Here is a 17,996-nt window from a genome sequence, read left to right as displayed (position 1 = left end):
TATACATTCCATTTCACCTGTGCAGGAGTGGACATCTGTCCACCCCTTAAAGCAAACAAACTGAAAAGGAGTGAGAAGCAGTACAAATATCACCAGAGTCTCTTCTCCATAGTCTGCCCTCTATCCCAATCAGCTTATATGTCAATTGTAATTGAAAAAAGAATTTGCAGGGGCTTTGCACAAGGCCTAAGGCACTTGATGCACTGAGAGAACATGAAGGTCCTTGACAGGTAAACAGTATTAAGAAAGAACGAAGACACCAGACAATGGGATTAGGTCAGATCGGGATGGCAGGCCGTCCTAATAGGCTTTTGTTTAAAATAACTCTCTCCTTCAAAGTGAAAAAAAAGGAGGGAAGCTGAATAAAGATAAGGGACTAGTAGGAGATTTTTTAACACAGAGAGATCAAAGGCATTCTCAGTCCACGTGGAGCTGCACCCAGAATACCTCACTATTCAGGGAAGTGGTGAGCAAATAGCAATACAGTACTCATTGGGAGACGATGGTGGGGGCAGAGGGAGTGGTCCGCCCTGGGTGCCATGCCTTGGTTTTTTTTTTTTTTTTTTTACAAAATCCCTCCCAGGTGGATTGGCGTAGCGGCACTCGTACCCATGGTGGGTGGATTTTTGTGATCGTTGTTGCGAAAATCCACCTGCTGACCGGTGTGCGGCACTGGCTGCCGGGGATGCACCTCCCCAGCGGGCGTCGTTTGCACCCACCCGGCGGGCGGCACTCGCATCCCCGGCGTCCAGCGCTGCACACTGGCCATATTTGTGCAATGGGTGGGCGGTGCTGGCACCCCCAGGAGGATCAGTGCACCCCCGTGGGTGGATTGCCCTGCCCTCGGGTGCGCATCATATTTGCCGCTCTGGGTGCCCCAGTGGCTTCCTCCGCCACTGACAGTACAGTGGATGCTCGGGTTGCAAATGTGATCCATGTGGGATGCACGTTCACAAACCGGAGCGTTCGCAACCTGCACCTGTGCATGCGCGGGCTGCGATTGAGCACTTCTGCGCACGCGCAAAGCGTGATTTAGCACTTCTGTGCATGCACGGCCACCAAAACCGAGAAGTAACCCGTTCTGGTACTTTGGGTTTCGGCAGTCCGCAACCCAAACAAATGCAACCTGAAGCATCTGTAACCTGAGGTCTGACTGTACTTAAAAAGAGAGAGGAAATAGCAAGGTCCTGTCCATTGGCTTGACCAGGACTAACTTGCTTGTTGCTCCACTGTTCCTGGAATTGTCTCCATTAGCAGCTATTTCATCAGGCTGGGCAGAGAGAGTAGTGAAACTGGAAAAACCTCTCTTCCTGTGCTTGGCCAGTACCAATGGCCAATTGGCTCTTCCTCTCCTGAAGTGCCTCCATCAGTGGCCAGGGAACCTGGATTTTCCTTATTTTCCTCCTTCCTTCCCATCACTTTCCCTCTTTTATCTTGCGTAATAGACACTATTTCTTCTTTCTTTCTTTCTTTCTTTCTTTCTTTCTTTCTTTCTTTCTTTCTTAAAATCAATTTGTCATAAAGATACATACAAACTAACGGATAGCTATATAAACATTAGCAGAGCCATACACAGAGCATATTCAGTATAGCTAATGTAGGCACTATTCTAAACTATGAGTGCATTAGCAGAAAAAGTAGTAATAATGAAATAATAAATCCAAATAATAATTGTAAGTGAGGGGTGAGAGACCTGTGGCCCTCCAGCTGTGGTTGGACTCCAACTCCCATCAGCCCCAGTCAGTCAGTGTTCAGGGATGATGGGAGTTGTAGTTCAACAGTGTCTGGCAAGCACAATGAAAGTAAATACACATTTCTATTTAAGGCAGTTGAGTTCAGAATTCCCCCCCCCCGCCCGCTCTCCTGAAACTAATTCCAATTTGATTAAACTTAACCAAAAAGAATCCCATGAGACTAAAATTAATGGAAAACCATTTGTGAGTAGCTTATTTAGGTGTTGTTGTTGTTGTTTTTGTTGTTGTGTGTGTTTAAATGTGTTGCTGTTGTTGTTTGGATGAAAGTATTCATGGGAATACCCCTGGGACCATCTTTTCAATATGACCCCCAATACTCACAGCATTCCAGATTAGCCAATGAAGTCCCGCTCTCTTCGTTGGCTTTGTGAATCATAGAATCATAACCCCCTACAATGCTGGAACTTTTGCCCAATGTGGGATTTGAACCCATGGCCGTGAGATTAAGAGTCTCATGCTATACTGACTGAACTATCACAGCTACTCCCCACCCCCCTGAAAGATGGATCTGATTAATTGCAAGGGGTTGCCCATGTATTTTGGAACAGTTTATGGATGCAGAATATAAATTAAAGGTAAAGGGACCCCTGCCCGTACGGGCCAGTCGTGACCGACTCTAGGGTTGCGCGCTCATCTCGCTCAAGAGGCCAGGAGCCGGCACCGTCCGAAGACACTTCCGGGTCACGTGGCCAGCGTGACGAAGCTGCAACTGGCGAGCCAGCACCAGTGCCACACACGGAAATGCCGTTTACCTTCCAGCTATAAAGCCATACCTATTTATCTATTTGCACTTAGGGGTGCTTTCGAACTGCTAGGTGGGCAGGAGCTGGGACTGAACGGCGGGAGCTCACCCCGCCGCGGGGATTCGAACCGCCGACCTTACAATCAGCAAGTCCTAGGCACTGAGGTTTTACCCACAGCGCCACCCGCGTCCCAGAATATAAATTAGTGATGGATTAATACTTGATCATCCACACACCATTCCCTATTACAGCATTAGTTGTTCTGTGATGCTTCCCCAATGTTGTACCACTATTGCCATCTGGAGGGCACTCTGTAGCGCAGCAATCGTGGGACAATAAATAAACTGGAACATCAACTGTGGTATGCAAAGTTACAGTACTTCAGAAGGAAGTTATGGAACATGCACCAACTGGAAGCAAAGCAGTATATCTTCCCCAAATCTTTTGATGGTACAAGCAGCATTCAAAGCAGGATGACGTATAACTGCCCCGATCCCATCATGAGCACGAATAATCATGGATGTACAATAAAAACAGTGTCCAGAGGGGTCCTAGGTGGGACCAGATTCCACAGAGTGGCTGCTTCTTAAGGCATGTTACACTAACTGTGTACTGCTCACTTACACTCTGGATAGCTCAATTGGTTAGAGCATGGCACTGATAATAACAAGGTTTCAGGTTCGATCCCCATGTGGGACAGCTGTGTATTCCTGCATTGCAGGGGGTTGGACTAGATGATCCCTGGGTGCCCCTCCAACTCTATGATTCTGTGATCTGTGCCTTTTCTTTAAGTACATGTGTGGAGGGGTGTGTGCTATCAGGACAGGACTGCAGCACCCGGGGAGGGGAGCTTTATCCCGACCCCCTCCAATCATGATCCAGACAAAATCCCCCCTCCAGGACCAGACGTCTTGGGGGAAGGAATGCTCCCTTTGGTGCAAATGGGAGCTTTCACCCTAAGGTTCATAGTTGTGCTGTGTGGGGCAGGTGCAGGGAGGGACATTCATCTGGGTCACTGTTGCGGAGGAGAGGGAAGGGACAAACCTCTCCTCCTCATGAACGTGATGACAGCCACCTCCTTTGCACCTGCAATTATTATTATTATTATTAAGCCCTGTCTTCTGTGCAATCAAAGCAACATCCAGTTTGGCACTTAAGCCACCCCGATACATCCATCTCAGCTGGTTAATTCCAGTAATGGCTAGCTAGGCAGTGCCTTCTTATACAAAGTGGAAACACATAGCGAAAAAGCATTACCTTTTTCCCATGAGCAGCTCCCATGATTTTAAGTTGTTCAGTGCCGTTCCCTGCAGTGGTTTCAATTTAACTCTCCTGGCTTTGGCAATGCGTGTCAGAGAAAAGGCACAACACCTTTAGAGAAACGGATTTTTCTTATTCTGCCCCGCTGTGCATGTCCCTATGTGCAGACAGACGCCTTCTGCACCCTGCGCCGGAGAAAGGGCTGGTGGCGCGCAGCTCCTTGCACTCCCATTCTACTCGCCGAGTAAGAGGAGCAGAGGAGCATCGGGGACAGCAGGCTCTTCAAGGTGATGAGCAGAAAAGTTTTCCCTTGATGGCTTCCCCTGGCATGTAAAGAATTCATTCCCCCCTTCCCTCTCCCCCTTATATACCTAACGACTGCCAGGGGCTACACACAAAGGCAGCTTTCATGCTGTCAGTGCCCAGCTTCTAAGCAGAGTCCCTTCTTGTGGTGGTGGGGGAAAAGCCTGTAGAAGATTAGAGTAATCAGACTTGACACAGCAAGATGTCACAGAACGCAGAGCCAAGCTGAGAAGGAATTCAACCTGCGCAGCACAGCTGGGCCTCAGCACTCTGAGCTTCTTCCTTGCCTAGAGGTTTTGTGTCACCCTGTCTTCTTCTCTTCCTCTATCCATATCCCCACGGCCTTCTTACCTCAATGAAGCTTTGGTGAGAGAGCTTTGGGAAAGGAGCACACGGAGACCTGCTTCTGGAGGAACAAGGTGGCGGGGTTCCTGCTGGGATCAAGTCTTCTGCGCCACTGAGATCAGGAACAGCCAGGCAGTCCCTGAACTCTCTCCCCATCCCGCACCCCCCAAATTCTTGCTGCTGCCCACAGAGAAGCTTAACCCATGACGTTGCATAACGTGAAGGCAGCAAGCCATAACCAGGGAGCAAATCAGCCCTGAGCGGATAGGCACAGCCTTCTACTTAATGTGGTTCTGTGCTGTTTCAATGGGACAGTCCTAGGCAATGTCTTCGGTACAGCTAACACAGTGGTTTGACTTGACCCCAGAAGGCGCACTCCATTGTCCCTCAAGACGGACAGAGGCCAACAGCGCCTATCATCCCCAGCTGTTGTGGCTAATGGTCAGAAAGGATGGGAGGCACCTCCTTGGCTACCCCTAATCTATTTTTTTTGAATGCTAGTTTTGAAAACATGTATATCTGAACTTCATGGTACAGAAGGAGCAGCAAAGGTGGATTAATTGCAATTTTGCAGAAACAATGATGCCAAAATCAGGGAGCCAAAAACTGCACCGGAAACACATTATCGGTTACATACAATGAAAGCCTGCCAGAATAAAATGGTCTTTAGCAACTGAGGGAATAGGGTGATGGTAATTCATGGGGCAAAGGGATTCCATAATTCAGGTGCAGCCACTGGGAAGCGTTTTTCTCTTGTCCCAATCAAAACAAGAGGCCCAGTGAATGGCCTCCGCTTCAGAAGTGGGCTGCGTGTTACTGAAGGAGGCAGTGAAACGAAAACCTCTAGCACAACCACACCATAGAGAATCCAAAGAAACTTGGAGACTGTAGTTTACTCCTCACAGGGCTTCAATTCCCCAAACCCTTTTGAATGAGCTTCTGTTCTTTAACCTATGCTGTCTTGGGCAAGAAGGCTAGTGACTTTTTTTATTTTTAAGAGAAGTTTCTATTCACCAACGACAAGGCCTAACATTTTTTCCCTGCTCCTATTCCTTTATAAAGGGAAGATTTCCACCTGCTGGTTAGAAGATAAAACTGTGTCGTCGTTGAACGATTGCCACCACAGCGTAGTAGAATTCTTTTTATCTTCGGTGCGGAGGATAGGAATATTAATCACCGAGCATTCAATCCAGTTCCAAGTCGCTTTAGTTATTTCCACAGAAGCAGTCTATGGCCGTGAGGCAGAAGTAGGTGTACAGCTGCAGCTTTGTTTGATGCTGCTGTCTCAAGGAAAACTCGCAGAAATGAACACCTGCAATAGCTCAAACCTTTGCCAAAATATATTTCAGGCGCACCCACGTCAACAAACACGAGGAACAGGTCTACCTTGTCAGAAAAAGGAACTGGAGTGGGGTATATGCGTGAGGATTGCACAATGGGGCTTCCCCCCTTCCTTTCCTCCCGTACCCCCAGGAGCCCCCAAAACAGTTCTGAGGTTTCCATCAACATCCCAGAGCAAATGTAGGAGGCTGCCGGCAGGGGGTGGGGGAGGGGAATTCCTGTTGCACAAGAAGGCCTCATTTTGTGCTCATAGCAACTTAGTTTCAAACCCACCCCTAGTTTCAAACCTATTCCTGCTGTCATTGCTGGATCCAATTTTCAAAGGTCTTTGGGGGCAAGATGCTCCCATTTCTCCCCTGCCTCCCGTTGGAGTGCCACACCTCTTCCTCTTCCTTATTTTTTGCTTTATTTATTTCATAAAAGGTATTGACCACTTGATATACTTTTTTAGGTCTTCAAAGCGGTTGCTATGATGGCCACTGCCTATTTGCTCGACTCAGCATCACTTCCAGAGGCAGAAGCCAAAGGATGCACAGGCTATTCTTCCTTGTCCTTGCCTATGCAGAGGGGTAGTCCGAGTAAACAGGCAACAAGGATGAATAGGAGAAGGACCAGGAGGCTCCAGGGATTGGAAGTGGCCCCCTTGCAGCGGTGTGGGCCTTGGCAAGTCCCTGTCAACTATGCTGTCAGGGGTTGAGTCAGGTGTAGGTCAGCAATAAAACAATAAATCACCTGAGGCTCATCAACCCCTTTGCTGAGATGGCACCATCGCCGGCCCAAGACATTTGTGTACCTGAGGCGAACCACAAAATGGCAGCCCCCCACACACCAGGGAAGAAGGGGAGAGAGGAGCCCAGCAGCCCCTGTAAAGGTGGCATTGTGGGGAGCTGCTGAGGAGGAGGCAGATCCGGCCTTCAAACAGCGCATTGAAATCATCACAGCATATTTTGTTGGAAGCCACCCAGAGTGTCTGGGGCAACCTAATCAGATTGGCAGGGTATCATTATCATCATCATCATCACCACTGCCATCTGTTAGAATTCCTGCTCCATGATTGCAGTCATGGGATTTTTGTCTTTCACATGACGGTGTATGTTTTGACTCCACAGAGTGGGAAGTGACGGAGACAGGATGTTTGTGTTACTGTGTTCCGTGAAGTGGGACTATTGTCCTTTGTTCTTTTTCTCTTTGCTGTCTGATGCTAGAGAGAGAGGGAGCCATCTTGCAGTGCTCCGTGTGTGTTTATATGTAAATAAAAGTAGATTAGCCAAAATGTTGAGTTGCTGAGGTCTGTCACGCAAGATGCGCAAACTCTGCGGATCCCTAAGTGTGCCGATGTCTGTTGGCATCGGTCACTGTGAAGTTCGGGCAGAAGAAAGCTTTTGAAGCTCCCGAACGATCGACCAGGAGGGAGGGAACCTTTCAGTCGGGCATGTGTCTCTACCAGGGTCCTACTCGTGTGTAGGCCAAGCTCCTGACACCATCATGGTAGTGGTGGAGGCACAGCTCCTGTGAATCTTGCCGCCTGAGGCGGTTGCCTCATGAGTGGGCCGGCCCTGGCCACCACAGAAACAGGATGGGCTCCTCTTAGCTTGGTCAGGCCCAGCTGCTGCAGGCTTGTGCTACTACCGCAAGGGGCAGGGCTACCTATGGCCCTCTAGCTGTTGCCAGGCAACAACTCCTCTCACCTGGTCATCACTGGCCCAAGTGCCAGGAACTGATGGGAATGGGAGTCTAATAACAGCTAGAGGGCCTCAAGTCCCCCCCCCCCTTCTGCTAATGTAAACGAACGCTTGGAAGAAGCAGAAATTACCAGCAATACCACTAGTAGTAAACATAGACAAACAAATGAAGGATTTTATGAAAGGGTATAACAGAACAAACATTTCATAGCAACACTAAACACAAGAAAAACTAAAATTATAAAAAGGATGTATTTTTGTTGTTAAGCAACAACCCAAAAATTGGAGTGATTTAACCGTATAATGAAAGAACTACATGAAGACTGAAGACACACATACCATACAGAGAGCTCAGTCTTCTCAGATCCCCATTTTTATATAATATCTGTCAATATGGCCTATCAGGGAACCAAATGCTGATAAGACAGCCTTCTCCCTTCCCTGCTCACTTACCCACACAGTATTGTATCTAATACAAGTCCTACCTTCAGAGTAGATTCACTGAGATTAATAGACCTAAGTTAATCATGTACCGGTACATTAATTTCATTGGACCTGCTTTGAGTGGGACTCACATTGGACACAACCCGGGATCACTGAGGACTTGTTGGTTGTGCTGCCATTGGAGGCTGCCTGGTTGGCACTGACCCATGGCAGGGCCCTTTTGGTGGTGGCTCCCCGGTTGTGGAATGCCCTCGCTAGTGAGGTACACCTGTTTTCATCACTATTAACTTGAATTTGAAACTCCTGTTTGCTCAGGAGTTGGGTGTCTGAAGAACACTCTTCCTGGCAACTTGGGTGGAAGTATGTCTTTAATCACAACTGCTTCTAGAATGTTTTAAAACTCTAATTTGTGTGTGTTTTAATATTGTTTCAAAACATTTTCCTTAAAAAATAATAATTGTGCATCTGTTGCTGCCCTGGGCTCATCAAGGAGAAACAGCGGGATATTCAATAAATAATAAATAAATAAATCACTGCCTCCTCCCCTGGCTTTGAAACAAAGGAACCTATGCCCAGGGGGCTGTGGTGGAAGCTGCGCGACCATGCCGTTGTGTGTGGGTTGTGTGTGCTTTGTTTCTGAGCCAAAGAAATGACGACAGCAGCGGCAGCAACAGCGACTGGCAAAAGATCCATGTTTGAGGGAGTCCTCAGCCAAGTGCCTTTTAAGGCTCACCTGGCTGTGGGCTGTGGCAGCTGCAGTCGCACTCGGTTCCATGGTGGGCAGCTGCCAATTCCATATCCCACACTGCCCCTGGTGTTGTGCTGCTTTGGGGCACTATGGGAAAACAAAATGGCCGCCACCTGACACTGACTGGATTAGCAGTTTTAAAAGGGGGACTAGGGACAGGCATTAGTGAGAAGCCCTGCCAGTGAGCTAAGGGCCCTGACAGCTGCCCATGGGTGCTGCTTTCAGGCGCCATGCATGGACAGACCTATCCAACTTTTGATTTGCTGCTATGGTAGAGGCAGATAGGGCTGACATATGTCCAAGTTTTGAATTTGCAAAACGTCTGGGGAAAGCCGAATATATGGCAAGTCTTTTTTTAATGCTTTAAAGATCCAAAAAAGCCCCAAAACTTTATTTTTTGGGGGATATGTTCCCCCCCATAAGCTCAACAGCTGTGCCCCCCTCAATAAAAAGGCTCAACGACTTTGCCAGGATTTTCACTTTTAGGAATATGGCAACCCTAGGGGTAGAACTTAATATAAAAACAGGCCTCACAGCATATCCACAGTGCAGAGGACTCTCTCTCTATAAATATACATACTTGTGTGTAAATATTATGTGTGTCTTCAGTTCAAACAACTCTTCTAAAGCTGTTTGCTGTTGCTGTTTGAGGGTCCTGGCTTCCCACCTGATTCCAAAGGCATGACATAAACCGATTGCTGAATACCTTTCACAGATCCACTTCTTCACCTCTGTAGAATCTATTATTAATACAACGCAACAGTGCACTGAAATCCTGCTGGCCCTGCGCTGAAATGAAGCACTCTGGGTTCAAAACCCCACAGGGCAGAGGGTTGAGTCTGTTCGAATTGGTTCCACCATATCTGAGGCAAAGTGAAAAGTCTGTCAGCTGGGGGCCACCGGTAGCTGTTCTGAATTTAGCTCATTGTCATTCCATCTTCTTAGGTACACAGCCCTCCATTTCCAGAAGCTCAGGCCAGCCGTCATACTTGTTTGTCTCCTTATCATTTTTTAGGTGCTGTGGAAAGTAAAATAGAGAGAGACCGTCAGCTATTCAATGAGCTTGGTGCATAATAATTCCCCTTTACGCTTTTTGCATATGATTGTTAACTGCTGGAGAGCTGCACATATGGCTATGCCTTATACTGAATCAAACCATTGGTCTGTCAATCTCCATACAGTGGTACCTTGGTTTACGAACTTAATCCATTCAGGAAGTCCGTTCTTAAACCAAAGCGTTCTTAAACCAAGGCGTGCTTTCCCATAGCAGCAGGGGACTCGATTTACAAATGGAACACACTCAACAGGAAGCGGAACATGTTCTGCTTCCATGGCAAAGTTCACAAACCAAAACACCTACTTCCAGGTTTGCAGTGTTCTTAATCCAAGTTGTTCATAAACTAAGCTGTTCTTAAACTAAGGTACCACTGTATTTCGATTCTATTCTCACTGGCAGAGCAGGTCTTCCCCATTCCTGCTTCCCAAAAAGATCCTTTAACTGGAGATGTTGAGGGTTAAAGCTGGGACTTTCTGCATGCAAGTAAGTCCTACCCCCTCCAACCCTTTCAGGGCACTTCCATGCTGCTGTTTGTCAAATTTAGCATTAATCTAGGAATATGGGAATAGAAACTGCCAAAGAGAGGTGTGCAGTTGTGTACGCTCTGTGCAACAGACTTCACTTCCAGTGACCCAGCCCATCGTCCCCAGCCTGCTCCAAACTACCGCCTGAGGCAGTCTGCTCAACTGCCCAAGTGTTCATACCGTCAAGGAAGCTTATCCTAATGTATTGCCAAAACCCGTATCCCTGTAATTTCCACCCTAACTTAAGAGAAAGGGAGTAGCATTTGGCCCCCATTCTCCCTGTAGGTTCCGTCCTTCATGTCCACTATATTTTCCCTTGCATCACAATTTGACTTGTGACTAAGTATAGGCAAATCCGCCAGTCTGGGTTTCTCTCAGTTTCTTGTTTCTCCAAACTTAAATTCAGTCCTTCACATCTCTGTACCAATTTGTGATTATTATCATGATTTAAAAGAAATCCTCATGAAATTTCACCCGCATTTAGTGCTAAGTTCTCCTAATAAACACTTTTTTTGGTATGTAGTCTCTCTCTCTCTCCTTCTCTCTCTCTCTCTCTCTCTCTCTCTCTCTCTCTCTCTCTCTCTCTCTCATTGCCCAGAATATGATGCATTTTTGTATGTTATTTTCACAAACATTTTTATGCACCCTTTCCCTGAAATAAATGCATTTCTGTAGCTTTTTAAAAAAATAAAATAAAATTGGAGAGCTGCAATGCAAAATTCGGAGAAGGGCGAATTTTGAAGGATAGCTGTGATTCAGTTTACATATAGGTTCGAGAAGTGCGAATTAGTTAGTTTCTCATAAAAATGCAAACAAAATCAAATTTCTGCCCTATCCCTACTCACCGTATCCTAGAACAGTTTTTAACCATGCCAGGATACAGTGAGGTTGACATATGGCAGAACAGGAATGAAGACTAAATACTTGTATTATTAGCAGAGTGTGTACATGCAGAATGGTTTCCCCATTTGAGTGTGTGGAATATGAAGGAGGATGGTTCAGAACACCCTCTGCTTCAGAATAAATGGCTGCCATGCTACCTGTTCAAAATGCAGCACCTCAGAGGGGCATCAATGAGAAGGTGCCAAATGGCCACATCTCTCTCACTAGGTTTTCTCTTGAGCAGCTGCTGACCCCATCTGCTCCACAAATAGCTCATTGGTGCAGTGGATGTGCAGGAGGTTATAATGACCACTGCAGTGGTACCTTGGTTCTCAAACGCCTTGGTACTCAAACAACTTGGAACCCAAACACTGCAAACCCGGAAGTAAATGTTCCGGTTTGCGAATGTTTTTCGGAAGCCAAACGTGCTCCGTTTTGAGTGTTATGCTTCCGATTTGAGTATTACACTGAGGAGTGTCTGTTTTTGCTATTTATTTTGCATTTTTGTTTTTTGCGGCTCTTTCTGTTTTGTTTTTGTGACTGTGTGGAAGAACCCAGTTCAGCTACTGATTGATTGATTGATTGATTGCATGACTGCAGTACATTGTTTATTGCTTTCATTTTATGGATCAATGGCCTCGTTAGATAGTAAAATTCATGTTAAATGGCTGTTTTGGGTGTTGTTTTTAAAAGTCTGGAATGGATTAATCCGTTTTGTATTACTTTCTATGGGAAAGTGCACCTTGGTTTTGGAACGCTTTGGTTTTGGAATGGCCTTCCGGAACGGATTAAGTTTGAGAACCAAGGTACCACTGTACGAGGAAGCACATCTCATAGTTGTGCACCTATTATTTAGGGACAAGTGTACTGATTAGGGCTGCGTACTGGGATTTGGCCAAGGCCAGTGCCAAATGGGGCATATTTGGAGGAAGTCAAGAATTGGACGAGCCAGGGAAAGACAGCCCCAGATTGGGTTGGATGGGCCAGAGTGACCTGCTGCTGTCAGGGGGCGGGGCATCAGGCAGGAAGGAGAGGCAGGCATCCTATGGGGAAACACGTGACCATCAGGAGAAGGAAGGAGCTCGCTCCCTGTACGGTGCAGGTTGCTTCCCTGCAGAGAAGGCACTTGCAAAGGAGCAGGATTGCCGTGAGAGAAGGAAGGTTCACAAATGTCTGCTTAATAAACCAATCCCTAAAAGATAAATATACAAGCAGTATAATCACAGGTACCTGCTCAAAGGGGCTTTTGTTTTTGAGCCCCTTCCCTCCAAGAAACACCCAGTTGTCTCGAAACCCCAGCTTGGTCGCGTGGCTGCTTCCCAGTTCAGCAAACAACTTCCGTGCTTCATCATTCAGCCTGGAGAGACGGGGGATAATTATTTATTTGTTATACCTTGCATTCCCTTTAAAATTCCAAAGAGGTGTACAAAGCTTAAAACACCTAAGACTTTTTTTGGGGGACAAAATAAGAATGGTGGTGGGGGGGGGGGGGAAGCAGCAGCAAAATGACGGATCCAGGTGAGATGAAGAGTAACAGGCCAGTACTGGAGTACTACAATATATCCAAAACAATGGGAGAAATTGGAAGGATCCCAAAAGAGAAGATAGACAGGGATTGGAAGGTGTTTAAAGGATACTTACAAAACCATATTGAAAAATCAGACCTCCTATTAGAATAAACAAGTTCCGTTTTAAATACTGAAATACTAAAGAAGATGGATAACAATGTGTAATAGAAAAAGAAGCATGAAATTAGGTTAAAGGTGTGTGAAAGAAAGTAATAGAAGTGGAAAGAAATTGCAGTTGAGTAGATTGGAAGTCTAACACAAAGGTGGGGTGAGGGGTGGTGGATGGTGATGGGAATTATCTGTGGGATTGAGTGTAGGTATGTTTGTATATATTTAAGGACTGTATGAAATGTATGCTTGTATGTATGCTTGTATACAATATGTGTGTATTTTATAATAAAAAATAAAAATTGGTTTTTTAAAAAAAGAGTAACAGGCTAGTGATTTTCTGAGGCCATCGAATGGATGTGCAGGGAGATTTGGAAACTGGGATCTCTCAGTTGAAGAGCTCAGCTGGCATTATAGCAGTTATACACCAAAGACCCCAGAAATCCAAGCCACACACACCAGTGGTTCACTCACTTTGTTGCTGGGTCATCGTAGGAAGCTACGAGCACGATGGTACCTGCGCTAATTGCTTTCAGGAAATCCAAGAGATGCTTGACATCTAACAGGGAGATGAAAGAGAAATTGTGAGGCTTGCTCTTTTCTTATCCTGCCATCTAGTGGTCTCTCAAGATACATGCAGAACAAGGAGACAACATTGAATAGTTAACACCAACAAGGACTGGACATATATATATGGTGCTTTCTGAGGTGATTCAGTACACACACACACACACACACACACACACACACACACACACACTCACTCCAGAACCTACTGCAGATTAAGAAAGAGAGAACACTATTTTTCAGAGGTTCTTAAAGAAAAGGAAGTCCCACATAGAATCATTATCATTACCACATTTATACACCACATTATGCCCAAGGAGCTCAATCTGGGCTCCATGGTTTTCCTTGCTGCCCCATTTAATGACCCCAACAACCCTGTATGGTAAGTTGGGGCGAGAGACCTGCGACTGGCCTAAGAGAACCCAATGCGTTTCATGGCTGAGTGGAGATATGAACGAGTGTCTCCTCACTCCTAGTCCTACATTATAACCACTATACCATGCTGCCTCCCAAACTTTAACAATAAATGTGTGTGTGTGTGTGTGTGTTATATACCATATGTCATGCAAACAGGGTCCTTATGCTATGCTTTGGAACACATCAGCTGCCTGAAAGGAAAATAAAACCTGAAAAACAGTACAGTGGTACCTCGGGTTACAGACGCTTCAGGTTACAGACTCCACTAACCCAGAAATAGTACCTCAGGTTAAGAACTTTGCTTCAGGATGAGAACAGAAATCGTGCGGCGGCAGCGGGAGGCCCCATTAGCTAAAGTGGTACCTCAGGTTAAGAACAGTTTCAGGTTAAGAATGGACCTCCAGAACGAATTAAGTTCTTAACCCGAGGTACCACCGTATCTCCATCTTAAAGAATCCTCTCTGCTTGATGGCAACAGATATAAAGGCCTTAAGTTGGCCAGGAATGCCACGTTCCAGTGGGATCCAGGTGTCTTTAAGTTCGGTAGTTTCAGTGCAGAAAAGGCTAGGTTTTGCTTCCATGGATTCATCAGTCAATATACACATTTTTTTGTATGTTATTTTCATGAGCACCTGCTCTTTACACCCTAGCATATGTGCACTGCACATTGCTGGGCTGAAGGACCACATTGCAGAATCCTCAGCAGTGCAAATTTGGAAGAACGGCTGTGTTTCGTTGTGCATATTATTCCAAAAAGTGCAAACGAGGAAGCTTCACCTCTGAACGCAAATGGAACATAATTTCTTCCCTTTTCCTATGAGAAAGACACAAATTCTTTCCTCCAGCTCTTCCACCCACATTTGCCACTCAAAGATGGTCCATTCATTCTGCCGGTTGGCACTATGCAGTCAATATAGTCAACTCTGTGGTTGGCACTCTGTGGTTGACCTACCTCCAGAATACATGTCAAAGGCGGCCGTCTTGAGAAGCTGTCCACTGCTTCCTAGATATTGGAATGGAAAAAACAGCTTTAAAGGTAGCATGCTTATATACAGACACGTTCTTCAGATATATTAGAGCAGTGGAATAAATAATAAAATGTTCCCTGGTTTCCATTAACTATTGCACTTAAAAAGAGAGAGAGATTTCTGAAACACAAGCTTTTAATCTGGATTTTCCTAGTATGCAGAAAACATCTAATCCAACCTGCTTCTTGATGCAATAAAGCTACAGCAACCGTGAGTCTCACATTGATGTTGGACTACATCATCCCTGACCTCTGGCCCCTCTAGCTAGGGCTGATGGGAGTTGTAGTCCAACAACATCTGGGGACCCAAGGTTGGGAAAGGCTGAACTAGAGCATCGCCAATGGACGGCTGTCCAGCCTCTGATGGAAGACTTCCACATCTTGAACTCAGAAGTGGTTCACCTGACAGAGCAGAGCTCCAACACTAGCTTCCTGGCAGGTGTGTCACTACTCTTTACCAGAAAGGAGAGAGGTGAGGAGGCAGAGAAATCGGTACAATGAAGATGCACTGGCTGAGGCAATCCAGAACGTCCACCAGTGGAACCGCCCTGCATTGGTCTCACTGCTTCACCCTCTCCCTCCCGGTAAGCAGTTGAGACACATCTGCCAGGAAGCGGGCATCGTAGTTCTTATGTTCCACCAGGTGAGCCTTTTCTGACCTCGACAGCTCAGAGCCCCGGGTGCTCAAAGTAACACGCACCACTGTTTGAACTGCTCTTAGCATTAGACGTCCCTCTTAACGTTCACTTTACCACTTCAGCTGTCACAGCTTCGCCCAAAGAATCCAGGAAACAATGGTTTGCTAAGAGTGCTGGGAACCGTAGCTCTGGGTAAACGAAGTGCTCCCAAGATTCTTTGGGGGACGCGGTGTTTTTAAATGCATAGTTCACACGCAGCCAATGTCAGCGTGGCAATCTTCAAAGACACTGCTTTACTGTGCTCTCATCCTCCCCTGTTCCCTGTGATATGGGCTATTTTGCAACCTCAAAGCACCAAACAAAGGACCTTCTGTCTCCATTCCAATCTTTAAGAGCAAGTAGTGTTTTATTTTTTAAGTTTACAGACTGCTTGACAGGAGGCTTTGACCTTTCTTAGTCTGACTACTTGGTGTTTCGTCTTTGTTGCTGCTGTTGCATGGCTTTAATATACTGTTTGTTTGATGCGATATTGAAACACTGTTGTGTTGCTTTATTAAACTTTCAAGAGGACTTGTTGACCTATAATGCATTAAACGGCTCAGGACCGCAATACCTCAAGGACCGTCTCTTTCCATATGAACCTACCTGAGATCATCTTCTGAGGCCCTCATTTGTGTGCCTCCTCATCGAGGTGTCCAGAGAGTGGCAGCACAAGAACGGGCCTTCTCTGCAGTGGCTCCCTGTCTGTGGAATGCTCTCCCCAGGGAAGTTCACCTGGCACCTTCATTATATACCTTTAGGTGCCAGGCAAAAACATTCCTCTTCAACCAGGCCTTTGGTTGATTTGATTGACATCCTACGCCCTTCTAAAATGTGTTTAGTAAAAGGTAAAGGGACCCCTGACCATTAGGTCCAGTCGTGACCGACTCTGTGGTTGCGGCGCTCATCTCGCTTTATTGGCCGAGGGAGCTGGCGTACAGCTTCCGGGTCATGTGGCCAGCATGACTAAGCCGCTTCTGGCGTACCAGAGCAGCACACAGAAATGCCATTTACCTTCCCGCCGGGGTGGTACCTATTTATCTACTTGACTTTGATGTGCTTTCGAACTGCTAGGTTGGCAGGAGCAGGGACCGAGCAACGGGAGCTCACCCCGCCGCTGGGATTTGAACCGCCGACCTTCTGATCGGCAAGTCCTAGGCTCTGTGGTTTAACCCACAGCGCCACCCGCGTCCCACCAAAATGTGTTTAGGGGGGAGTTATTGGGTTGTTGTTTTTATTTTGATCATGTGCTTTGTGGTTTTATATTCTATGATCCACCCTCAGAGCTGCGGGTATAGGGCGGTATATAAATTCAATTACGGTAATCATCACCATCATCACCATCACCATCCTCAATGTTGCATATCAATAAATAAATGAAACTCATGCATGAGATGACTCTCCTGTTAGCCTCTGTAACAGGGTTGGAGAAACCTCTGGCCCACGGCCAGACTTAGAATAATAGAATCATAGAAGCACAGAGTTTGAACGGACTCTAAGAGTAATCTAGTCCAACCCCGGGCAACGCAGGGGGTCTGTGTGTGGATCAAACTCATGACCTTGGCACAATCAGCACCATGCTCTAACCAGCTGAGCTAGGCAGCTTGGCCCACCAGGCCTCCCCATTTGGCCCACTGGGCCTTTCCCCCTAAATCATACCCACCCACCCCACAACTGATATCGTAAGTGGGGTTCAGGCCTGGGGCAGGTACAAATATGACTATGAAGGAATAGTCAGGAGCTTGACGTCCTGCAAGTCTCCCCACTGTTTTGGCAACGGTTTCGGGTGGCACTGTGGCTTAAACCACAGAGCCTAGGACTTGCCGATCAGAAGGTCAGCGGTTCGAATCCCCGCCATGGAGTGAGCTCCCGTTGCTCGGTCTCTGCTCCTGCCAACCTAGCAGTTTGAAAGCATGTCAAAGTGCAAGTAGATAAATAGGTACCACTCTGGCGGGAAGGTAAATGGTGTTTCTGTGCGCTGCTCTGGTTCGCCAGAAGCAGCTTAGTCATGGTGGCCACATGATACAGAAGCTGTATGCCGGCCCTCTCAGCCAATAAAGTGAGATGAGAGTCGCAACCCCAGAATTGGCCACGACTGCACCTAATGGTCAGGGGTCCCTTTACCTTAGCCTTCAGTGTAAACTGCTTTGTGCTCCAGGAGCAGGAAAGCCTCTCACGCTGCGGTTCCCAAGCGCCTGGAAAGTGTTGCACAATGAATTTTGACATGTGGGCGAGGCAATCCACCAGTCTGGTGATTGACGGATGGGTTGTGCCACCCACCTCTCAAGGTTGCCAAAGGGCCCGCAGGATGCAGGATAGTATATACCTGCTTGACCACTTTGATCTGCAGAACTGGTATCGTTAAACACATCACCTAATGCCCCTTCTGCACTTGTAAGAAATCCATCGCTGAGTGCGCATCACCCACACTTTAGAACTCCCTGCCTGTGGACATCAGGCAAGTGCCATTGCTGTATTCTTTCTGGTGCCTGCTTAAAACATTTTTGTTCGGGCAAGTAACGTGTGTTTTATTTCTTTTTAGCGACCGT

At 46.7% G+C, this 17,996-nt stretch overlaps 2 protein-coding genes across 3 annotated transcripts in view; both read right to left on the bottom strand.

The window, feature by feature from the left end:
• The window catches only part of FAM107A (family with sequence similarity 107 member A), a 66,995-nt gene extending 62,459 nt beyond the window's left edge, over nt 1-4,536 (bottom strand). Inside the window, exon 1 of the mRNA XM_028719588.2 lies at nt 4,412-4,536. The gene's annotated coding sequence lies outside the window, so the exon portion shown is untranslated. The remainder of the gene's footprint in view (nt 1-4,411) is intronic.
• A 3,041-nt stretch (nt 4,537-7,577) lies between these two features.
• Nucleotides 7,578-17,996, bottom strand: part of FAM3D (FAM3 metabolism regulating signaling molecule D) — a 49,121-nt gene continuing 38,702 nt past the window's right edge. For both annotated transcript variants that reach the window (XM_077925107.1, XM_077925108.1), the window contains 4 exons: nt 14,696-14,746; nt 13,234-13,318; nt 12,314-12,440; nt 7,578-9,638 (listed from right to left, as the gene is read on the bottom strand). In XM_077925107.1, the coding sequence (XP_077781233.1) occupies nt 9,549-9,638; nt 12,314-12,440; nt 13,234-13,318; nt 14,696-14,746 (353 nt within the window). In that variant the 3' untranslated portion in view covers nt 7,578-9,548. The remainder of the gene's footprint in view (nt 9,639-12,313; nt 12,441-13,233; nt 13,319-14,695; nt 14,747-17,996) is intronic.

The sequence above is a fragment of the Podarcis muralis genome, chromosome 2 (assembly GCF_964188315.1).
Source record: "Podarcis muralis chromosome 2, rPodMur119.hap1.1, whole genome shotgun sequence".
NCBI classification, from domain to species: domain Eukaryota; kingdom Metazoa; phylum Chordata; class Lepidosauria; order Squamata; family Lacertidae; genus Podarcis; species Podarcis muralis.
The sequence above is the reverse complement of the archived record's forward strand: the minus strand, read 5'-3'. Positions and strand labels throughout refer to the sequence as shown.